The sequence below is a fragment of the Ctenopharyngodon idella genome, chromosome 15 (genome assembly GCF_019924925.1).
Source record: "Ctenopharyngodon idella isolate HZGC_01 chromosome 15, HZGC01, whole genome shotgun sequence".
NCBI classification, from domain to species: domain Eukaryota; kingdom Metazoa; phylum Chordata; class Actinopteri; order Cypriniformes; family Xenocyprididae; genus Ctenopharyngodon; species Ctenopharyngodon idella.
In genome coordinates, this window is record NC_067234.1 from 25578107 (window position 1) to 25600388 (window position 22282).

At 36.8% G+C, this 22282-nt stretch overlaps 1 protein-coding gene across 6 annotated transcripts; it reads left to right on the plus strand.

The window, feature by feature from the left end:
• The first annotated feature begins 2567 nt into the window (after positions 1 to 2567).
• Positions 2568 to 16967, plus strand: slc6a4a (solute carrier family 6 member 4a). Of its 6 annotated transcripts, XM_051862038.1 has the most exons (17): positions 2855 to 3061; positions 3146 to 3367; positions 4453 to 4473; positions 5302 to 5443; positions 7528 to 8114; positions 8739 to 8873; positions 9185 to 9407; positions 9818 to 9956; positions 10073 to 10207; positions 10375 to 10478; positions 11331 to 11458; positions 11650 to 11762; positions 12169 to 12300; positions 12483 to 12582; positions 13110 to 13210; positions 13800 to 13967; positions 14542 to 16967. In XM_051862038.1, exons 5-17 carry the CDS (start codon positions 7736 to 7738, stop codon positions 14623 to 14625), a joined length of 1941 nt encoding a protein of 646 aa, XP_051717998.1. In that variant the 5' UTR covers positions 2855 to 3061; positions 3146 to 3367; positions 4453 to 4473; positions 5302 to 5443; positions 7528 to 7735; the 3' UTR covers positions 14626 to 16967. The 6 variants fall into 6 exon arrangements, with proteins under 6 accessions (XP_051718001.1, XP_051717998.1, XP_051717997.1 ...); XM_051862037.1 differs by lacking the exon at positions 5302 to 5443; XM_051862040.1 differs by lacking the exons at positions 3146 to 3367; positions 5302 to 5443.
• The last annotated feature ends 5315 nt before the right edge of the window (positions 16968 to 22282 follow it).

Genomic DNA, 22282 nt, shown 5'->3' on the forward strand with positions numbered 1-22282 from the left:
GTGATAGTAAAGACTCTTAAATTGTTATAAAAGACAATTCTGTTCATTAAAGAATCCTGAAAAAGAAATCTCACGTTTTTCACAAAAATATTAAGCAGCAAAACTGTTTTTCAGCATTGAAAATAATAAGAATGTTTCTTGAGCACCAAATCAGCATATTAGAATGATTTCTGAAGGATCATGTGACAATGAAGACTGGAGTAATGATGCTGAAAATTCAGCTTTGACATCAAAAGAATTAATTACATTAAATTTTAAAATCTATTAAAATAGAAAACATTTTTAATTCTAATAATATTTCAAAATGTTACTGTTTTTACTGTATTTTTGATCAAATGAATGCAGCCTTGGTGAACATAAGAGACCACTTTCCCCAAACAGTACACTGTAAACCCAAATAAGTTGGGCTAACTAAAAAAATTTGAGGTAATCAGTTGCATCAAATTTTTGGAGTTATGATGTTCCCAATATTAAGTAAACAGAACTATCAAGTTTTAAGTTTGTAGTACTTATGCATGATAATTGCTCCTAACTTGAAGTACTGAGTTAGCTAACTCATACACTTTGATAGCAATTAACATAAATTATTTAGTTAATTTTTTATTTTGAGTTCTTCCAAATCAAATGAGTTATTTACTTCACTGTAAACCCTAATAAGAAAATTCAAAAAATGCCAACTTATTAATTTGCTAACATGTTAACAATAGAATGGTATAGAACTTACTGAACGAGTACAGCAACTTAAAACATGTATCTTACCTGCTCTCAAACCATGCCGCATCCGCCACTTGTCACCATGATGGTAACTCTCCAAAAACCCACATTAACAGAAACATTAATCACTACTAAATCTCCCTTATTCATTAATTTTGCACAAAAAAAAAAAAACATTATATAACACTTAATTTTAGCATTTACGCTCCCTTTCGAGTGCCATGGGCAAAGCATGCTGGGAAATAGAAATCCCAGCCCAGATTCAGTTAAACTTAAGTTAGTCTAAATTAAAAGAAATGAGTTCATAAAACTCAACACTGAAATAGTTTACTTAAAATATATTAGTTCTGTGAACTCAAAAGAAAAAGAAAGTTCTAAATACTCATAACAGTTAATTTAACTAATTTGTTAAATTTAAGTTAGTTCTACTCAAAAAAAAAAAAGTATTTTGAGCATTCAGGTATGTTTTTGAATGGCCATCAATAAAGAAAGATGCTATTTGTGTTTGTGGTTTGAACAATTCTTGGGTTATGTAGTCACCATGACTTATCAATTTCCCTACAACAGCATCCTAAGTGCAAAGGGCATCACCAAAAGACAGGATCATTTCAGATCCCTTTGGAAGACTCTCAGCGTAGCATATGTTGAACCGTGGCTGAGATCTATGATATTATATGCTGGAGTTCACATTAGAATATGGGTTCAGAAAATGTTGCATATGAACTCCAAAGCCTCATCTATGCTGATCTTAATTCAAGTCTGAGTCTAAAGTCAGTCCGTTTTAAGAAACATATATAATAGATCGATTTGTAATTAAACTTGAACTAATTGAATTGAGTCAGCATCTGTGTGTTAAATCTAATTAAGAGGAATTAATGGCTCGTAATTACACCCACATAGGAAAAGGGAATAAACATGAGGATGTAATGTATAAAAAACTTTTATATTTTCATTTAATATATTAATTAAATATATTTAATATATAGTTGTCACATTTCAGGGGTGGGCAAGTTAATACATTAACTAAGTAGGTTTCACGGGATCAGTTTTCTCAGGGCTGTCCAGTGTTATCACTATCTAGTAGCAATTTTATGTTTAATGCAGGCAGGTTGTTATCAAGTATCAAAAATTATTTATGGTCATATCTCTAATATTTTAGTTTATTTTAGAGTTTAATAACATATTTGTCTTAGAAGCCCGTTAATATAGGCATTTCAGATATTAAAATTTCTTTAAAAAAAAAAATCTTGGTCAGATAAACCATGGTCTGTTGAGGATTAAGCTGATTTCTTAAGTAAAGACCAGCAAATTATCTTTTACTAGGAAATTTCTTAATATTTGTGTTTATTTAATTAAATTTATTATTATTATTTTACCAAACCAATTCGCTTCCATGTGACCAAGATTTTTCCATTTTTAAATGCCTCAAAACGGCAAAGTGTCTCTTTAAGACTCCTAACTGAATGCCTTCCAACAACATAAAATGATATTATCAGACTATTTTGCATGGATTTAATACAATTTTTCCACTACCGTGGATAGATAGTATCTTTTTGAACTTTGCGGAGACTGTGGAAATACCAGGGCCTCACAAAAGATTAAAACGGTTTTAAAGACCTCTGAGGAAAGGTACCTTTTTGTTGGCCATTCCATGGAACAATTATGCCTCCGAGTCCTCATCCTAACAAAGAGTGATTCCAAGAACTCTCTTGTTAAGTGTTGAAATGGGACGAGACTCTTGACTGAATGTTTGTGCCCTTAATTCTTTCACATCCCAATCTGCCACTGTTTGAGAGAAAGTTTAAAGGGAGTGCATTTGTCACAGACACAATCTAAGCTTCTTATTTCCCTCCTTAAAAATCTGTTTCACCTAGTTTAGATACCTCCACCCCACCCCTCTGTTTCCCTGCTGCTTTTCAGTTCATTGGACTTGTTGCGGATTAACCTACTAGCTCAGACAGATTGGAAAGACACGCTGTTCTCCACACTGTAAGTGTATTTGTATATCTGTCAGAGAAGTTTGGTTCTTCAAGAAGAGCTGTCTGTGTGCCGGATCTTGTATGCATTTGTCTTTGGGTATTTAAAACAGGTTTGTAGCATCTATTATATCTAGCTATAAGACAGATTCTTGGGGACGTTTGAGACACAATATTATCAGAACCTTTAGATGGGCAAGAAAAACTGGATGTAATGGATCCTCAGCAAATGTTATTGGTTCTTTACATCATTTATGTGGGGAAAATAGTTTGTATTGTCTCCTGTATGTCCCCTCCCACCGTGGGCCCTGAGGGATGCAGCAAAACATGAAATTAGCATGAGCTGCAGAATTCAACTTGACATCTGTAAGGTAGGTCACACTTTCTCCATCTTATATGCTAAGCAAATCTTAAAAAATATTGTGTCAAATGTAGTGTATTATTTGTACCTGTAGGTAAAAACGGCTTGGATAATTTGTTTGCAGTTATTCACTGCTCTGTAGAGGGCGCTGTTTCTTCCCAACACATGTCCAGAGAGTATTGCTTTCATAGGATAGCAGATTGAAGGAACTCAAAGATAAAAAAAAATTGAAAAATAAATAAATAAAAAATTTGACAGCGAATGAATAAGGATGGATGGAAGAAACTGGAGAGCACCTGAAAACGGTTTTATGGAGGTAAATATATAAAAAAAAATAATAATAAAAATCTGTGATGCGGTTCACCTGAGATGATTCTCTGTGTACTTTTCACTAGTTAGGGTCATTATACAGATTAAACGTCCTTTCTCCTTCGGTCCGTTTTGGGGCTTTTATCATGTTGCCAGCACTCCTCCTTCTGTCCTGATCCCTCTGTCCCTTCTTCTGTACGCTTTATTGTCTATATAAGGACACTAGAACAATCACAACAATATGTAAGAGATTAGCAAAAGTGCCAACTTGTCTTGCTTTCTGCTCAGATTATGACATACAAAAAGATGCTAGTACGATTTTAAATAGCTACAACAAGGTATGCTGTTAAAAAATAAGACAGAAAAGTATTTCTATAACTTTGTTGGACATTAGTGGAATATTCTTGGTTAATGTGGCGAAGTACACCTTTACGTGGGACACCTGTGTGAACTTGATACTATCATCTAATCAGTTACGGTTGGTCACTTTGTTCATTTTATGCTGATGAAGCATTAGACATACTGTCTTTTTCTAACACTTTATTATAGATTTTTATTATAGATTTTGTCAGCAATCACAAATAGCTTTTGGTGCTGCTAATGGATACAATTTGCAGGGCTCAAAGTTCATTTTGACAGATTGCACCTCGAAAATCACTTTTACTTTCATTAATAATGCAGCAAACGGTTAGAATGTCTTTCTTTCTTTCTTTCTTTCTTAATCTGCATAAATTACTTCGAAATTATCAAAATAGTTGACCCCCCCCTGAAAGTTTTTGCACACTGTATAGCAAAATATCCAGCTTTCCTTGCTCTGTGTTTCAAAATGCAAATCTTTAGTTATTATTATCTTGCATTATTTGTTTTGTGCGTGTGGTTAATTTGTATGTTTGCCTGAGGTGATGGCTTTTATTCAAGTAAACAATACATTCTAATGCTGTTAAAAAATGATACCTTGCTGTATTAGAAAAGTTCATAGTCTGCTGATGAAGCTGAAGTGTCAGTTGTGTTGTAGTGCATGGTGTTGAATTTTCAAAAGGTGATAGATATGTTTTGTGTCAATCACTAAGTTGTGTTATTTCTGGATTGCAGATCATTCAGGAGAACAGAAGGGTAATGTATTTATCTTTTCCTGTTGATTCAACCCTTATTGTTTACTTCTAATATGTAGTTGTTACATTATGTACAGCTTAAAAGTCAATGTGGAAACCATGTTGCGTGTTCATATTTATCTCTAAAATCTTGTTTACAATTAGACTCCCAATTGTGTGCGTAATTCACTTATTTGCCATGGCACTTAGAAGATTAATTGACAAACAAGGCCTATATTTTAACTGTTTTTAGTCTATTTGTACAGCGAGCTTCCCAACAAGATCTTTGTTTGCACGTAATTAAGTATATACAGTACAAGTCAAAAGTCTGGACACACTTGACATTTGTTTTGTGTCTACATGTATGTAAAATACATATATAAATTATATGTATGTGTTTGTGCCCACCATAGAAACTCATTCAGTACATTTTTGCTAAGCATTTGTTGTTACATAATTCGAAATAATGTAATAATAAAATAGTAATAGAGTCAGTGAGTGTATCCAAACTTTTGACCTGCATGTGTATTAATAAGATCAAAGCGATTCATTTAAACTAATAGGCAGTCTCTCTTAAACCTGACGTCAGTTACGGTCCTATGGGTAAGTCAAATATCTTAGTGGGATTTTGAGAATGTAGGTCAGGCCTCTTTTGACACAAATAAATACTATGCGTATACCCATTTGATGAGGACTGGAGTTCTCTATTCATGCCTTTTGTGTTTTGCATGAACAGATGCTTGGTTGTAGGGGTCATAATTATATCACTGAGCTTAATTCTATGTGACTACATCTGAAGTGCCTTAGGGTGACTACCACAAAGCAAGTTTAAAAGATTCTTTGGTTGCAGAAAAAGTAGAGGAAGACAGAGTGAGTGAGAGAAAGAGAGCGAGCAGGGGTGAAGGGGGTGTGTCTTGAGCGCTGGGCTCCCAGGGATGGTTTTGGTCACCACCCTAGCACAGACCCCCACAGAACTGCTCAACCGCAGCACGGTAGGGTTGCACTGTGCATGGTGTTTGTGCCTCTGTGTGTGTTTTAAAGAAGCGCTTTTGGGTGGCAAGTCTTTGCTTGTGTGTGTCTGTACGCGCCTGCATGTGTAACGGGGGCATTTTGGTGTATCTATGTATGCCGTTGATTCTTTGTCCAAAGTTTTATGTTAATTTATGTAGTGCTGTGAAATCTTAAAGCTGTACTTTAACAGACATTTCAAGTTCATTAAAATGTGGAAGTCTAGTTCTGCTGTAGTGAAGGTTTTTGAGAACCAAGAAGAACTCTGGCAGCTCATTTTAATGGGTCTAATGATGCTATAATGGGGCTGGAAGTGTTTTATCTTAATATCTAGTGGCTGTAAAACTGTTCATATTAACTTTATTTCATTTGGCATTTATGTGTATATCAGATGTGTAATAATGAAGATAGTGGAGTAACGGGTTATTTTACACACATCTGACTTGAGATCCTGGTAATCCTGTTATCCTGGTAACCGAACAAACCATAACAAAGCTGCACTGATCTTGACCTTGCTATTATCTATGATTATGGACAAAAAAATGAACTGAGGTGTCTTAGACGCTAAGCATTAAGAGGGTTGATTTAGGCTGTGTAAAAGAGCGCCGATTTGTGGGATGATTTAGTGTGTGCAAAGAAAGAACGGACAGAAAGTAGCAAAGAGATACAGCTGTAAATAATAAAAATCAGGCAGTTTGCCAATCAGATCATCTTTGTCCAGAAAACCATCTAAACTTGTAAATCAATGTTATTTATCTTTTCTTGTGACACATGGATGAGAAGGATGAGTGGAGGCAGCTCAGAAAATGACATTTTGTTTTGCATTTTTATTATGTTTTAATTAAATGATTGATACTATGGCATGATAATTTAACTTTTGCTTGTCCTTATGTTCTCCTTTTTTTCAATTAACTTTTTTAATCATTCCACATAAACAATGCTTGAGTGTAATTTTCCTGTATGTTTGACAATTCAACTTTTATATTCAAATTAATTGTATTGATAAGTTGCCATGCTGGATATGTGCAAACATTTTAACATTTCACTTTTTGTCTGAATTTAATAGTGCGGAACGCTTTCCACCTTCTCCACAGCCATCATAAAATCATTAATAGTATTTTTCTTTTTTCAAAATGTGTTTTAGCGGAACAAATTATTCACTTTGAATAAATAATAAACATTTTTGGCGGGAAAAAATATCCCCTGATGGAAACTAAATGAAATGCGTTAGCTGTTTATAATTAGGCAATAGTATGAAGAAAAGGAAAGCAGGGAAAAATTGTATTCCCCTTTCAATTATTCCTGACATTATTATGATGATCATTATGTTGTGATGAATAGTACTTGGGTAATATCTGGTTGATCTGCATCACTGCACCTGAACTTCAACTAGTAATTACAAACAGCTTTTAGAGAAAGCTATGCGGAAAGTAATGCAGTTGCTAGAAGCAACTTACCCTCCAGCTAATTTCTGATGTTGAATCACTCTTCTTTTTTTTTTTAAAAATGCAATATATTTGTATTGGATAGTGATTGGTATTGATCAACAAGTGTTAAACTTGTTTAACCCTGCCCTGAAATAAAAGTAAAATAGTTGTATTAGTCTTTTACATGAGTTTAACTTGTTGTAATGTTTGGTATTACTTAACTCTCACATGTTGCACTGTTAAATGTTTATGTAATACATGATCTGTTTAAATCAAGTTTTTCAAGTTTGGGTTAAGTGTATGTCTTTGATGTAATGCATTTGTGTGTAACATCGGGTACAGTCGCTTATTGTAATTTTAAGTATCAACAGTGTCAGGGATAATGAGAATAAAAAAGTGTCTTGGCAGCTCCCCAAGGCTTAATGTTGCTGTGGCATGTACGGAGTTCACTTAGCTTTTACAGCCATGTTTTAAGGGCACATTTAATCAAAATCTTCAGAAACCTTGCAAAACAACATATGTTTTTTCTGTCAAAGATGATGTGTCACTTCTTAAGAACACTTTTTATGAGAATGACAGGGGTAAATCCATGTTAAATTCCCTTCTGCGCAATCTGAAATTCCCCTCTCTTTGTCCTGCAGCTGGGCCTGAGCAGTCTTTCCTTGCTTTCCCACCTGAGCTTGTTAAAACATACAGGTTAAGGACCAGTCACCCTCTCCTTGCTTTCTCCATCCCAGCCCGCTCTGTTCCGCACCCAGCCCCTCTTCTCCAGGCTCTCTATCCCCTCATGGGCACGATATCAGCCAGTGCAAGAGGACCACCGTCTCAACCCTAACAGCAGTCCTCACCATGGAGATGAAACAACCAATGATGATGAATCAAGAGGACGGGGGAAAGCAGGAGAAAGAACAGGAGTCGCAAGAGAATGGCAGACTGGTTGCGGACAGCGTTGCGGAGAAGGGTCAGAAATCCTGCTCCGGGCCTGGGCAGGTCTCCAACGGTTATCCCAGCACATCCCCACAAAGTCCCAGGGAAGGTGCGGGCGCTGGGATGGACAGGGGCAGCACCCCTGGAACACTCAGGACTCTGGTGGTCCAGCAGACCAGCCTGGATCCACCTAGGGAGACCTGGAGCAAAAAAATGGACTTCCTGCTGTCGGTAATCGGATATGCAGTGGACCTGGGCAACGTGTGGCGCTTTCCCTACATCTGCTACCAAAACGGAGGGGGTAAGGTCAAAAGTGAGGAGCACTAGGCAATAGTGCAGGCAACACTGAGTGTGATGCACTCTAGAGGAGTTAAACAAATATTGTGTTGCATCCTATTAAAAGAAATATTTCCGTCTTTAAGACAAGATCAACTAGGTACTGTTTGCTTAAAAAGAACAAACAGACAATGGGGAATTTTGCTGTTGTATCTGCTCTTTGTGTGATCCAGCTCACCTCGTCAGTGCAAACAGGCTTTAGTCTCCTTTCATTGAATTTGAAGTAATAAAATCTTTGTAATTTCCTGTTTCACCATGCAAGGGGAGTGCATGAGAGATAGAGCAGGCAGAGAGACACTCGTCGCATCCAACACCATTAATTGTGGCTCTCATGGGTGGGACTTTCTTATATTGTTTAATAATCTGGCCCGCTGCTACTCAATCAACAGCTATCTAGCATTCACGTCAAAAGCTCACATATAAAGCTTTAATCAAGCACCGGAGGCTTGTCTGAACAGGAACTTTTTGTGTATGTTAGCACCTTTTATGTTGTTTTTGTAGGTATAATAGTGCTTTCAGGATGTGTTAAGACCAATGCAATGGAACCGTGAAGTTCAAGTTTCATTTCCTGTCTAAATCCTTGTTTCAGGTGCCTTTCTCCTGCCGTACCTGCTGATGGCTGTGTTTGGTGGCGTGCCTCTGTTCTACATGGAACTGGCTTTGGGCCAGTTTCACCGCAGTGGGTGTATCTCCATCTGGAAACACATTTGCCCCATCTTCAAGGGTAAGAATGGTTCACTTCACATGGCTCAGACTTCTGAGACAGAGGACCAGGGTTAACAGTCAGACAGATAACGGCTGGGCTGATAGCACACTCTCCCTTGACGTTCTTCAAGAACTTCTTACCGATTCCACTCTCTCTTTGTTGATAGCCAAGACTCTATTATGGAAATTGTCACATTTACCTGGTAAAATGCCAACTGCTTAAGAAACTTAATTATATGTAAATGGAACTTGGTCCTAAATGTCACCCACTGCCCCAAAGTGGAAAGTGCTTGAAACCGAGTTAGACAAGTTTTTCCTGTTCTTTTCCAGGTATAGGCTTTGCCATCTGCATCATTGCACTCTACATTGCCTTCTACTACAATACCATAATGGCCTGGGCTCTCTATTACCTCCTGTCCTCCTTTCGCCCCACACTGCCCTGGACCACCTGCAACAACCGGTGGAACACTCCCAACTGCACCCGCTACCTGTCCACCGACTTGAATGTATCCTGGACCGAAAACTCCATCTCTCCCGCTGAGGAGTTCTATATGTAAGTGCATGTAAGTGCATGTAAATGCAAGGTTTAAAGGGATATAAACTAAGAACTTTGCCTTCACCAGGCTTCTTGTACCATCAAGAGACTCTTGTGATTGAAAGAGAATGTGTTGCTCCCTCTCGAAAGATGCAGGGGGGATTGGGTCTATATCCGCTGCTTTAGGAGAGATTTAGAGACTTTATTTTGTTGATTGCTCCCATATGTTTTATGTGATGCCGGAATTTCCTGTTTTCCATATAAATGTTGCTCCTTGTTTATGTCTAACTGTCCTTTCCTGCGCAATAAGATTCACCTTCCGACTTTTATTTCACTATTCTGTGGCACTTTTATCTCCCAATTGTAGCTTCTACAGGCCTTTGTGTCTACCTTTATAAACTGTCAACCAACTTCTCTCATGTCCTTAGACGGCAGGTGTTGCAGGTTCATCTGTCCCCTGGTCTTCATCAGCTGGGCTGGGTGAGCTGGCAGCTAGCCCTCTGTCTGTTGTTCATCTTCACTGTTGTCTACTTCAGCATCTGGAAGGGGGTCAAGACATCCGGCAAGGTAAGATATACAGAAAACCTCAAGGGGAAAGTGGCAAACTTGAATTTAAACTGTTGTTCAGCAGTTGCACAGTTAGACCCTTTGATTAGCAGCTTCTTCATGACTCTCTCTGGTAGGTAGTGTGGGTGACGGCTACTTTTCCATACCTGGTGTTGCTGATCCTGTTGATAAGAGGGGCCACCCTGCCGGGAGCATGGAGAGGAGTGATCTTCTACCTGAAACCTGATTGGAGCAAACTTCTAACAACTTCAGTGAGTGGAAACTAAATCAACCATTCTGAATACTATGATATTGCAACAATCCGTGTTGGTTCCTGTGCCTGTCTTCCCCCTAAACACATACTTCTTGCTATCTGTCAGATATGATATGGATGAATGAAAATCTTTACAGACAAATCACTCCATTCATGTTTTTTCAGGTTTGGCTTGATGCAGCTGCACAGATCTTCTTCTCTCTGGGTCCAGGCTTTGGTGTTCTCCTGGCCTTTGCCAGCTACAATCCCTTTCATAACAACTGCTACAAGTACACCTGGCTCACATTCATACCCTTTTCTACTCATTTTCTATTATCTGCTCCAAGGTTCTGTCATCACAAACTTTAGCTTAAAATGTAAACTTTATTCCCCCTGCACCATTTTTATTCCCCCTGCAACTTTTTGCATGTGTTTCTATGCAGGTTTGAAGTTTGCTTTTTTTTTCTCTCTATTTGTTTTATTAGTATCACTTGCTATTGTTTGAAGAAAACCCTGATTCTAAGTATTACACTTTGGGCCATTCACACAGAACGTGTTTTTGGGGTTAAAAAACACAAGACGCAGGTCATTGAAGAAGAAAAAAATGCAGGGTCTAGAGAGTTTTTTAAAAGTTGAACTTATTTTAACTTGAGCGCCGTGTTTTTAAAAACGCTGTGTCATGCACGAGATGCTGCAAAAGACGTGAGCGCAATGGTTAATGACGTTCGTCTAGCGCATGTTTACATTGAAAAACAATGGAAAAGTAGCGCAGTGGAATGGAAAAATGTGTTCTGTGTGAACCGGCCCTAAATCTTCCAGCACTGTTCAGGCTACAGCCAATATGTTACCTCGAATTATTAATGCTTGTTGAGGAGAGGAGTGCTATTATTTCTCTAAGCAACCTTATTTACGATAAAACAGGCTGGGGGAAATTATGTTCACTTATCTGGAGACCAGAATATCATAGAGGGTTGGGATCTTTTGATTTGGTGCTGTAAGAAACCACATCACCACTCAGATTTTCTTCTTTTTTCTAAAAAAATAGTTTTATTTTCTAGAACCCCTTTTCTCTGTTGCTCCCTATCTTTTTATTTGTCCTTCTTCTTTTTGCTCAGATCTTTATATCTCTGTTTGATTTGCAGAGATGCATTGATCACAAGCTCAGTGAACTGTCTGACCAGTTTCCTGTCAGGCTTTGTGATCTTCACAGTGTTAGGCTACATGGCAGAGATGCGCCACCAAGGCGTGGAGACTGTAGCTAAGGATGCTGGTGAGCACCACATTTCTTTATTTCCATTCAAATAAGTTTGAATTAGAGAATTTTGAATGATAATATCTAACCATAATATCAAATAAATCACTGCATATGAAAGTTTGTGAGAAACCACCCAATGTGATATGGCTGTTCACACGGAAATTACATTTGATGTACCTGTGCTGATTGAATGCATGTGTTCTAAGGTCCCAGTCTGCTCTTCATCATCTACGCTGAGGCTATTGCCAATATGCCAGCTGCTACGTTCTTCGCCATCATATTCTTCCTCATGATAATTATGCTGGGGCTGGATAGCACGGTCAGTCTTTCTTTCTTTCTTGACAGTTTTCTCTTAATGAATGAGCTTTTTTCCCTCTGTTTACTCAGCTTATTGTCTCTGAATTTTAGTATGATGTATTGTCAACAGTGTTTCATTACATTAGGTCTTTAGTGCGCAGAGTTAACCCTTTCCTGGCCTTATGGTGAACCCACACACAATGAAGTCATGTTAGACATGGCTTATTACAGTCTGCTAATGACATAACTCTATATGTAGTCTAATTTTCTTTCATTATAATGTTTGTCCCTGTCAAAAACCACTGAGTTAGTGCTACATTTACCATAAGGACCATTATTTGGATTAATGCTGGTATACAGGTTCAATGGGTCCTTGACCTACTTTTCTGTTATCCCATGCCTCTCTTCTGTGTGTTTGCGCACTACAGTTTGCAGGTCTGGAAGGTGTAATTACAGCCATGTTGGACGAGTTCCCCCACCTGTTGGCCAAAAGAAGAGAATGGTTTGTGCTCGGCCTGGTGTGTGTCTGTTATTTGGGCGCCCTCTCCACTCTCACCTACGTGAGTCTAACAGCACAGCTAACAAAAATCCTGTTCTGCGTTGGGGGATTTTCTTTTAGTTCTAACTAAAGACTTTAAACATTGTCCAGAGACCAAACTTGGAATTTTACCAAAATAACATGTCATTTTTTAAAGTGTGCACATTCATTATTCCTTTTAATACTGAAGTAATGTGTTTGTAGGGTGGTGCGTTTGTTGTTAAACTATTTGAGGAGTATGCCACGGGCCCTGCTGTTATCACCGTAGTCTTCCTCGAAGTCATTGCTGTTTCCTGGTTCTATGGTAGGTATTGGATTCCAGCTTAATCTTTCAAAAAATCACTTAAATTGATTTTGATTGTTCCACTGGTCTAATTCAGTGTCGGTTTGATGCAACCAAGAGCAAACTCTTACATAGTTTCTTAATGATTTGTCTAGACAAGATCATCCTTAGAGGCTTTTGAGCTGGAGCCAGAAAATGTACTGTATACTTTTGATATGTCACAATTATTTTGTATTACAGTTTCTCAACTCCCTTAAAACTATTAGAGACTTTCTGAGCATTCTGATTCTTTTGGACAGTGCACCCTTTTCTATGAGAGTCTATGAAAATCTCATTTTAGTCACTACTACAGGGAGAGAAGTCATAATGTCAAACTATAAAACTGTTCGGTCATTCTATCACTTTATACTATGCTGTTGTCCATCTGTTGTTTCTTATCCAGCTACCATCTATAAGCCCCAAGATTTTATCATGCACTTCAATAGTTTCGTAATCCGATATGCCGCTTCAGGCAATGTGCACTAAGTGTGTTTGTAAAATATGTGTAGGGACGACACGCTTCTGCAACGACGTGCAGCTGATGCTTGGCTTTGCCCCTGGTATTTTCTGGAGGGTCTGCTGGGTAGCCATCTGTCCCTGCTTCCTATTGGTCAGTCCATTACATAACATTTATGCATTTGGTGACTTGCCAAAGCAACTTATTTTGCTTTCAATGTATACATTGTATCAGTTTATGCATTCCCTAGGTTCAAGACCCATGATTTTGGCATATGCTATGCTGCTTGGGCTATAGAAACCCAGCCCAGAAAGTGCATTCACTTACAAATACACTAAAAGAGATTGTTGGCAATGAAAATTCTGTCAATATTTACTCACCCTCTTGTCATTCCAAACATGTATGACTTTCTTCTGCAGAACACAACAGAAGTTTTTGTTTCAAATGTTTTTGCTCTCACAATAAAAGTCAATGAGATCCAAAAATAACATTGGAACCCACTGACTTTTTAATTGTGTGAAGAAAAAAAACTATTATTTTTTTTGAGTCATACAGGTTTGGACCAACATGAGGGGGAGTAAATAATGACAGCATTTTAATTTGAGCTATTCCTAAACTCTCAGACAGACTTCACACATACGTCATTCATCAGTTAACAGATCCCGGCATGTCAGATATGCAAATGCGGTTTTGCAGAAATGTATTTTGTTCTTTTTTTCCCCTCATTGTTTCATGCCTGTAGTTCATTATTGGGAGTTTCCTGGCATTCCCGCCTGAGGTGAGGCTGTTTGACTACCTGTACCCTTTCTGGACCACAGTGCTCGGCTACTGCATTGGGGTATCTTCCTTCATCTGTGTGCCTTCCTACATGGTCTACTATCTGGTCACCACCAAAGGAACCTTCAAACAGGTGAGCCTAGACAGACAAAAACATCAAAACACATACATGACCATATCTGGTCAGGTCTAATAAGTGAGACAGACATAATTATGACATTTAAACACATTACAGCAGCACAAACACAATAATGCTGTGTTGCATTAGTAAACTTCCTCTGTTTGAGATGTGAAGATAGACATCAAAGGGCCTCATGGCTGTGAGTCACTATATGCATCCATACAGTGACTTTGAGACTGTGTTTAGTCACAGGATTTGTGTTTGGCAGATGGTGAAAATGACACAAGGTTAACCTTTGTTGCTTTCTGTGATGTAACTACCAGTGCTTTTATCATGTCAGTTTTTGTGAGTAATTATGTGTCTCGCAGAGGAGTTTTAGCCCACAGCTGTTCGGTATTTAACTGCAAAAGAGTTGCAACATATCACTTAGTGCATTATGAAATCCTGTAATTTATAAGCAATCTCTAAGACATTTCTTTAAAGTTGAGCTGTTACTTACTTCACTTGCCTGTAGCTTAAATATTTTCACTGTTCATGATGTAAAATCTTGGTACCACTCCAAAAATGTCAATGCTTACCCCCATAGCGTCTGTTAAAAAGCATTACCCCTGAGGCTTCGGGGTCCAGCGGCCCTCAGAGAGACACAATTGTCATCACCAATGCCGTGTGACACATTTCGTCCTCTGCTGGACATGTAGCACAAACGCGAAGGACCCGTGGCTCCTGTAAGGGCCCCGGCCGACCTCCCTTCACACCTCACCCCAGAGGAGTCTGCTACCTGTATTGTGTGATGGTGGGGCCAGGCCTCCGAATACAGCCAATGTTTATTTGTATTCTTGCCGTCCATATGTTACCGCTGTCATCGCTCATATGAGTTCCTGACCGCCGTGGAAAGTTCTTGAGATTGTGTTTTTGTCCTTCCATTGTTCATATATATATATATATATATGTATATATGTATGTGTGTGCGTGTGTGTGTGTGTGGCTCATGACTATATGTACATTACCATTCAAAAGTTTGGCTTCAGTAAGATTTTTTTTTTTTTTAAAGAAATTACTACTTTTATTCAGCAAGGATGCATTAAACTAATCAAAGGTGACAGTAAAGACTTTTACATTTTGCACTTTCTATTCATCAAAGAATCCTGGGGAAAAAAAATCTTATCACGGTTTCCACAAAAATATTAAGCAGCACAACTGTTTTCAACATTGATAATAAAAAAATGTTTCTTAAACATCAGTCAGCATATTATAATAATTTCTGAAGGATCTTGTGACACTGAAGACTGGAGTAATGATGCTGATGATTCATCTTTCCTGTCAAATAAATAAAATACATTTTAAAATATATTAAAATAGAAAACACTTATTTTAAATTGTAAAAATATTACACAATATTTGTTTTTAATGTATTTTTGATCAAATAAATGCGGCTTGGTGAGCATAACAGACTTCTTTCAAAAAACATTTAAAAAATCGTACCAACCCCAAACTTTTGAACGGTGGTGTATATCTGTTCAGTGAAGTTTGGGATAGGAACAAGAATGGACGCACAAATGGTTCAGTTTACTTTATGAAGATATATCATATATATATATATATATAGTTTTTCTACAATAATTTGTTCTTTAAATAGTACCTAAATACATAAAGATTGTTATATTATGGTTTCGTGACCAATTTCAGGTATATTTTACACACATTTATATAAAGCCAAAAATTTTGTTTCTTTATTGTTATAACCGGAATTTGTACAGTAAGTATGACTTCAGTGAATCTGTTTGTGGTTTAGGGACTGAATCCATCATTAATTATGGATATATCGTCTTTTTTTCTTACGTTTTAAAAAAAATTATGTGTTAAATAATTGTTTTATTTTACATTTCAGATGTGGAAAGGGTAAATGTGGGAATGTAACACAGATAGAGAGAAATATTTTTATGAGAGAAGCAAGAGCCCAAATCATTTTTATTTAGGTTGTTCAGATGTGTTTTGTTTTTTTGTTTTGCACAGGTGTGTTTGAGTGAATATGTGTGTGTGTGTGTGTGTGTGTGTGTGTGTGTGTGTGTGTGTGTGTGTGTGTGTGTGTGTGTGTGTGTGTGTGTGTGTGTCTTTGTCCACCAATCCCGTATATGTAACAGTTATTAAGTGTTTAGCCTACTTTTGGTGGATATGTACCAATTGTTAGGCATGTGTATTTATTTGTGGTGGATTTCATTCACATAATGCTTATTTTGTTTATTTACAACTGGAACTCTTTGTCTGCCTATACCAGTTTCCATGTACATGTAGCATTTACAAGGAGGGGACCAATTATTCAGACCAAGTGTATAAGTCTGAAGACTTGTTTATTGAAAAACCCATATTGATCAACCACTAGCATGCTCCTTAATACCAACAGGAGGCTCTGAGCATTTATTTTTTTTTTACATATTTCTTTATGAGTTACACATAGTAGCAGATACCAAAAACTAATGTGCTTGTTTCAAATGCTTCAGCCTTGATTCTCAAGACTTTTTTTTTTCTTTTTCATGAGTGACTGAACATCTAAGTATGTGCATGCGTATTTTGTGAGTCTTGCTGTTTGTGCGGTCCGACGTTCTGTGCTGACTCGTTGATTTCGTAGAGTGGGAAAATGTGAGGATCTCGATTTCTCTGTCGAACTGACATGTGTGAGCTGTGCATTGAGGTAGAGAAGTAATAAGCCATGGTCAGTTCCGTCAGTGTGTGTACATGCCGTAGACATGAGTCTATATTGTGCATCTGTGGGCGTGAGTGTGTGTGTGTGTGTGTGTGTGTGTGTGTGTGTGTGTGTGTGTGTGTGTGCTTCAGTCCAGTGCTGACTTTTCCTCTTCTTTCTCAACAGAATTTAATATTCTGTCTATCAAAATATTGAAAATCTATTGTACTATGATCTATGTATGTCTCCAAGACTGTTACGAGAAAATATGTATAGGACAAAGACATATATGAATTATTAGAGATATAAAATAAAAGTATATGTATTAATAATGGGCGTGTCTTTATTGAGTTTATAATACAAATATGGAGGTATTTGACTGCCTTCCTGGATGCTTTCAGTGGGTTACAGTCATTTATTTACAGAATTTGTTGCTTACACAGCCCTTTCAAGAAGTACTAGTACCATGGTATTTAATAATTACCATATTCATATATAATGTTATTTACTTTGAGGTACTTCAAGCAATACCATTATCATGGTACATATTTGAATTTAAGATGTTTTCTAAGAAAGTGCAAAAAAGCAAAATTCCTTTTTTCAATCATTTCTTTGAAAATGTAACATTTTTTAATTTCTTCTGTTTGTCTTTTTTATTAAATATTTAACTTCAGTAAATCATAAATATACACTAGAATCGGAAAGTTTTAGATTTTATAAAGAAATTCATACTTAATATTCAGCAAAGATGCATTCAAATAATCAAAAGTGACAGTAAAGACATTTAATGTTTATAAAATATTTAGATTTTAAAACATGCTGTTCTTTTGAACTTTCTTTTCATCAAAGAATAAAAAAATATTTATGAATAGTAAGCAGCACAACTGTTTTCAACAGAAAATAATAACAAATGTTTCTTATGCATCAAATCAGCATATTAGAATGATTTCTGAAGGATCATGTTACAACACTGGAGTAATGATGCTGAAAATTCAGCTTTGCCATCACAGGAATATTTTACATTTAATTTATACATTTTAATTTTATCATAACTTACATTTTTTTACTGTATTTCTGAACAAATAAATGCAGCCATAAGAGACTTCCAAAATCTTACTGACCCCAAACCTTTTGAACATAGAGTATATTATGACAGAACATAAAATAAAAAATAATAACTCACTTAAATTCTTTGACTGAATTTGATTACAGCTGAATCACGTCTAACTTCCTTGAGCTAATTCACGTGTATTCACTTTATCCCATCTTTAGAAAACCCACTTCTCCCACACTCCTCCCTGAGAGCCTGTTATCAGGTGGGTTTGGACACAGATAAATTAGGTTTTGCTCACAGACATTCTAAGGTGCAGATTGCACACATATACACTCGCTGGTACTCTCCACCGCAAGTCACAGAGGACTCGGAGCTTCTCCTCTTATTAACATGAGCTATCAGTCATGTTCCTAATTCCCTACAGGAGAGACTCTCCACATAGTGAACTACAAGAGCATTTTCTGGTTTTAGAGACCAATGGAAATAACCTGGCTGCATTATTAACTCAGATATGAGAATTAAATTTATCATTTAATACATAATAATAAATTTAATTCTCATATCTGAGTTCAAATATGTTTTATGCTTAAATTACTTATTTACTGGTGTGTTTTAAATGGTTATTCTTAATGGACTAAATGTGCTAATAAACTTTAATCATAATATAACCAAGTTAATAGGGTCCATTCAGATTTTTATGTTATCTTTTTATAATAATAATAATTTATAAAAATTAACAATTACTCATTTGTATTGGTATATACTTTGTTTAATATTTATTTAAAGATGCACATGCTTCTCAAGTTCTGGATGTGCAACAACACTCCTGTTACAAGCAGTTTCTGTCATCAAGGACTAATCAGTACATTGTATGTGAAGCCTGGGCCTGTGAACCCAGAGAATGAATAAACACTGCGTTCACACTAACTGAACTCAGATACACAGTGTTGAGTTACAGCTTTCACATGATATGAACTGCAATGAAATGTCTCTTTAGGATCTCTCTTTTTTTGTTACACTAATCAAGTTGTACAACCACATCAAGCATGTTTTTGGACAAAACCCATATCTGAATACTTCTAAAGTAACAAATTGTAGAGAATACTAAAAAAAGAGAGAAGAAATACAGAGTAATGAGGGGTGTCAGTCACATAACCATTCTCTCTCTCTTTTTTCTCTCTCTGTTTTTCATTCTGGCAATTTCCTATGAGTCCCTTCTGGGAATGGGAACCTCCTGTCAGGTTTATCAGACTGGAGGATCTATATTAAACACCCTGTCACATCTCCCTCTCTCCCCTGCAACGATCACACCATCTCTTTATCTGTCCGTCTGCTCTCACACGCCCACTGTGCTCATATTTTTGCTTTAATGTTTTTGTTCTGTGATTTTGTAAGCCTATCATTTTGACCTTTCACACTGATATTAGCTCAAGAAAGTTTCCTTTTCTCAAATGTAAACTGTTCATCTTACTGACTACACTTAATCATATGTCACTTGGTAGGATAGGCAATTTTTTTATTATACTGATTGAAACTCTCTCTTCACATCCTGATAGCAATCAATAATAGAAGTGGTCTAAATATTAAAACATGTATCTTCTGTGGAAGTCTCAGGACCAAATGTTCGTTCAATCATTGCATTCGGTGTGAATGCAATGATACGATGTGCTACCTGCTTGTCAACATATGTATTTCCATACATCTGCGCACACTGCGCGCGCAGACGTCATACGTCATCAGCGCATTCATAGGCTATGTAGATTTGTACACAGTCACAGAGCGCTGCAAACAAACTGCAGCCGCCTTTTACAGTTCCTCACGAACCAAAAACAAGCTTATGCTGCGTTCACGCCATGTCGTAATTGTAATTACGAGATGGCAGCCTGTGACGTTCTACCCAGAGCTGTTCACATCCTCAGACTCGTATTTAGCGGCCTATGTGTTTCTATGTCAACAACACTATCAAAGCCGAAATGAATCTGCAGCAGTCAGTTGGTACAGTTGTAAGTTGTTTACGTTCATTATTATTGTATATTATGTGCTTTGAGACATGAGGTAATTTAACGCCGTCTCTCGTGTCGTGACCGGTTGTGACGCTTTGCAGTTTGCAGAATCTGCTGTGCACGTTCACGTGTTTTGGAGAGCGCTCCATGGGATCTTATGCTTTCAAAGCTAGCTTGCTATTTGCTAGCCACTCCGAAACTGCAGGGAACGTTCAACTGCATGAATTTTTCCCTACCAGTAAATTTACTATTCATAAATAGGCTATACATTTATCTTTAAATTTACTATACAGACAGAAAAAGTACAGAAATAGAAATCGCGTTCACCTGAGAATGTAACCCCTGACAGCATACGTATATCTCGGAGATGTCTATTTGATGTGCGTGTTTACATCTGGAAGACATTTTTTTTTAAGAGTGTTTGCTCATCTCTCTAGGACGTTTCCTGTCAGATGTCCAGTGTTAGGGTAACACATTACAAGTAACTTGAGTTACGTAATCAGATTACTTTTTCAAGTAACTAGTAAAGTAACGCATTACATTTTCAATTTACAACAAAATATCTAAGTTACTTTTTCAAATAAGTAACGCAAGTTACTTTTTTTTACATTTATTGACTGACAGCTCTCCTGTCCGCATGTTAAGAGAAATAAAGTGCAGAGGTGTTGTGTGCGATGTGTGTGAACATGATGGTTATTGTAGTTCTAGACTAAATGTGAACAGCTTTTACTCATCTCACTTGCACAAAAACATTCAGTATTCCTCAAAATGAATAAAAACAGTGAAATGCAATCTCAGAATTTTATGCAAACCTGTAATAATTAATTATATTAAATTACACAAATATACTTTATGTAGTTAATCTCACTTTATTAACCAATGTCTTTGCTGCTGACTTCAATGATCTAATTCAACCATACTAATAAGCAAAAATCACTTTATATTAGATTTAAAAATAAGAGTGTTGAACTTCCTTCTCCTGTATCCTGTTCTTCCTTAATCCAGAATGGCAGCACAGCTGAAAGGTTTGTCTGAGATGCGCCCTCTACCGTACAGTCGTAATTATACATTTCCTTCAGCCCGAGGCTTATTCATTTCACTTTTGGTGTGAAAGGGCCTTAACATTTGCCAAAAATATACTTTTTTTTGTTGTTATTAAAAAACAAACAAGCAAGACCAGCCCAGGTGAGAAAAAGTAACACAAAAGTACTGTAACGCATAACTTTTCATAAAAAGTAACTAAGTAACGCAATTAGTTTTTACCTTTTTTAGGGAGTAACGCAATATTGTAACGCATTACTTTTAAAAGTAACTTTCCCCAACACTGCAGATATCAAATAGACGTTTAGAAGTTGTTTTTAAGATGTTTATGATTTAGAATGTATGTAAAACTGATGTCTTAAAGATGTCTATCATATGTTTGTAAACAGCAAATGCTTTCCAGATGAAGTGATCTTTAACAGACATCTTTCAGATGTACATGTGCTATCTGGGACAGTAGCAACATGATAAAATATTTTGTATGGAAGGCTTCTAGACAGAAAAAAAAAAAAATCTTGTAATTTTAAACGATTATATTTATTGTTTCATTCTGAGGCAGAAATGGGTTTCCAGTTCTGCAGGTACATATGGGTGCACTGCACGCAACAATTTCCTATAGAATGTCTCTATTAAGACTCAAGCCTAAAGTCACTGTAAAATTTGCGTATAGGTTTAAGCTATTCATTCAAAAATGTTCTGCTCAAGACAAAGTGAAAAACCGCATCTTAACGAATGGCAGTACACACGTGTTACATTTACAATGCTGGTTTTAATGGTTGCATTCTAAACCACTTTATACTTGTTGTATTTTGTGTTTTAGTGACCCTTACAAATTTTGGCAGAAATGAAAGCCGAAGTTGCCTTGGAATATTTAATGGAGAGATCACATCATACCTCATAAACATCACAGGCAGTTATACCATGTGCCAAACAGGCTATAAATGTGTGACGAATAAACACTTAACAGCAAACAAGAAACACGGTCAGAGAATGTCAGAGCAACATGTAGGTTAATTAGTAAAATCAGATTGCATGTAGTGGGTGGAAAATGAAAATGTTTTCGAATTCAAAACTGCAAACATTTAACATTGCATGTGGTTTAATGATTGTAATTCATTCCTATCCATTAATGCGCTGTGTGACTTTTTGTTAATTTTTTTTGTGTGCGGCCTGAAACTTCTCGACAAGACAAAATGTAGGGCAAGACTTGATTTTGTTCATCAGGAATTGATTGGATTGTTGTGGTTGGCTATTGAGCTCATGTGAGTGACAGGTTGTCCCGCCCTCGCGCCAGTACGCATGTCATCAGAGAAGAGATGTCGCTGCAAGAGGGAGGGGAAGGTATTTTAATTAAACATTACCAAATCACATGAATTAAAATAATAATAATAATAATGTTCACTAATACATAATTCATAATAAATACTACAATATTCCACAAAAATAAGAATTGTAAATTTTGATTTCATGGTGACTTTAATGTTTCATCTCTATATAGGCCTATAAACATTTGCAGTATTTCCTCTTATAGAAACCTATTTGCGAACAG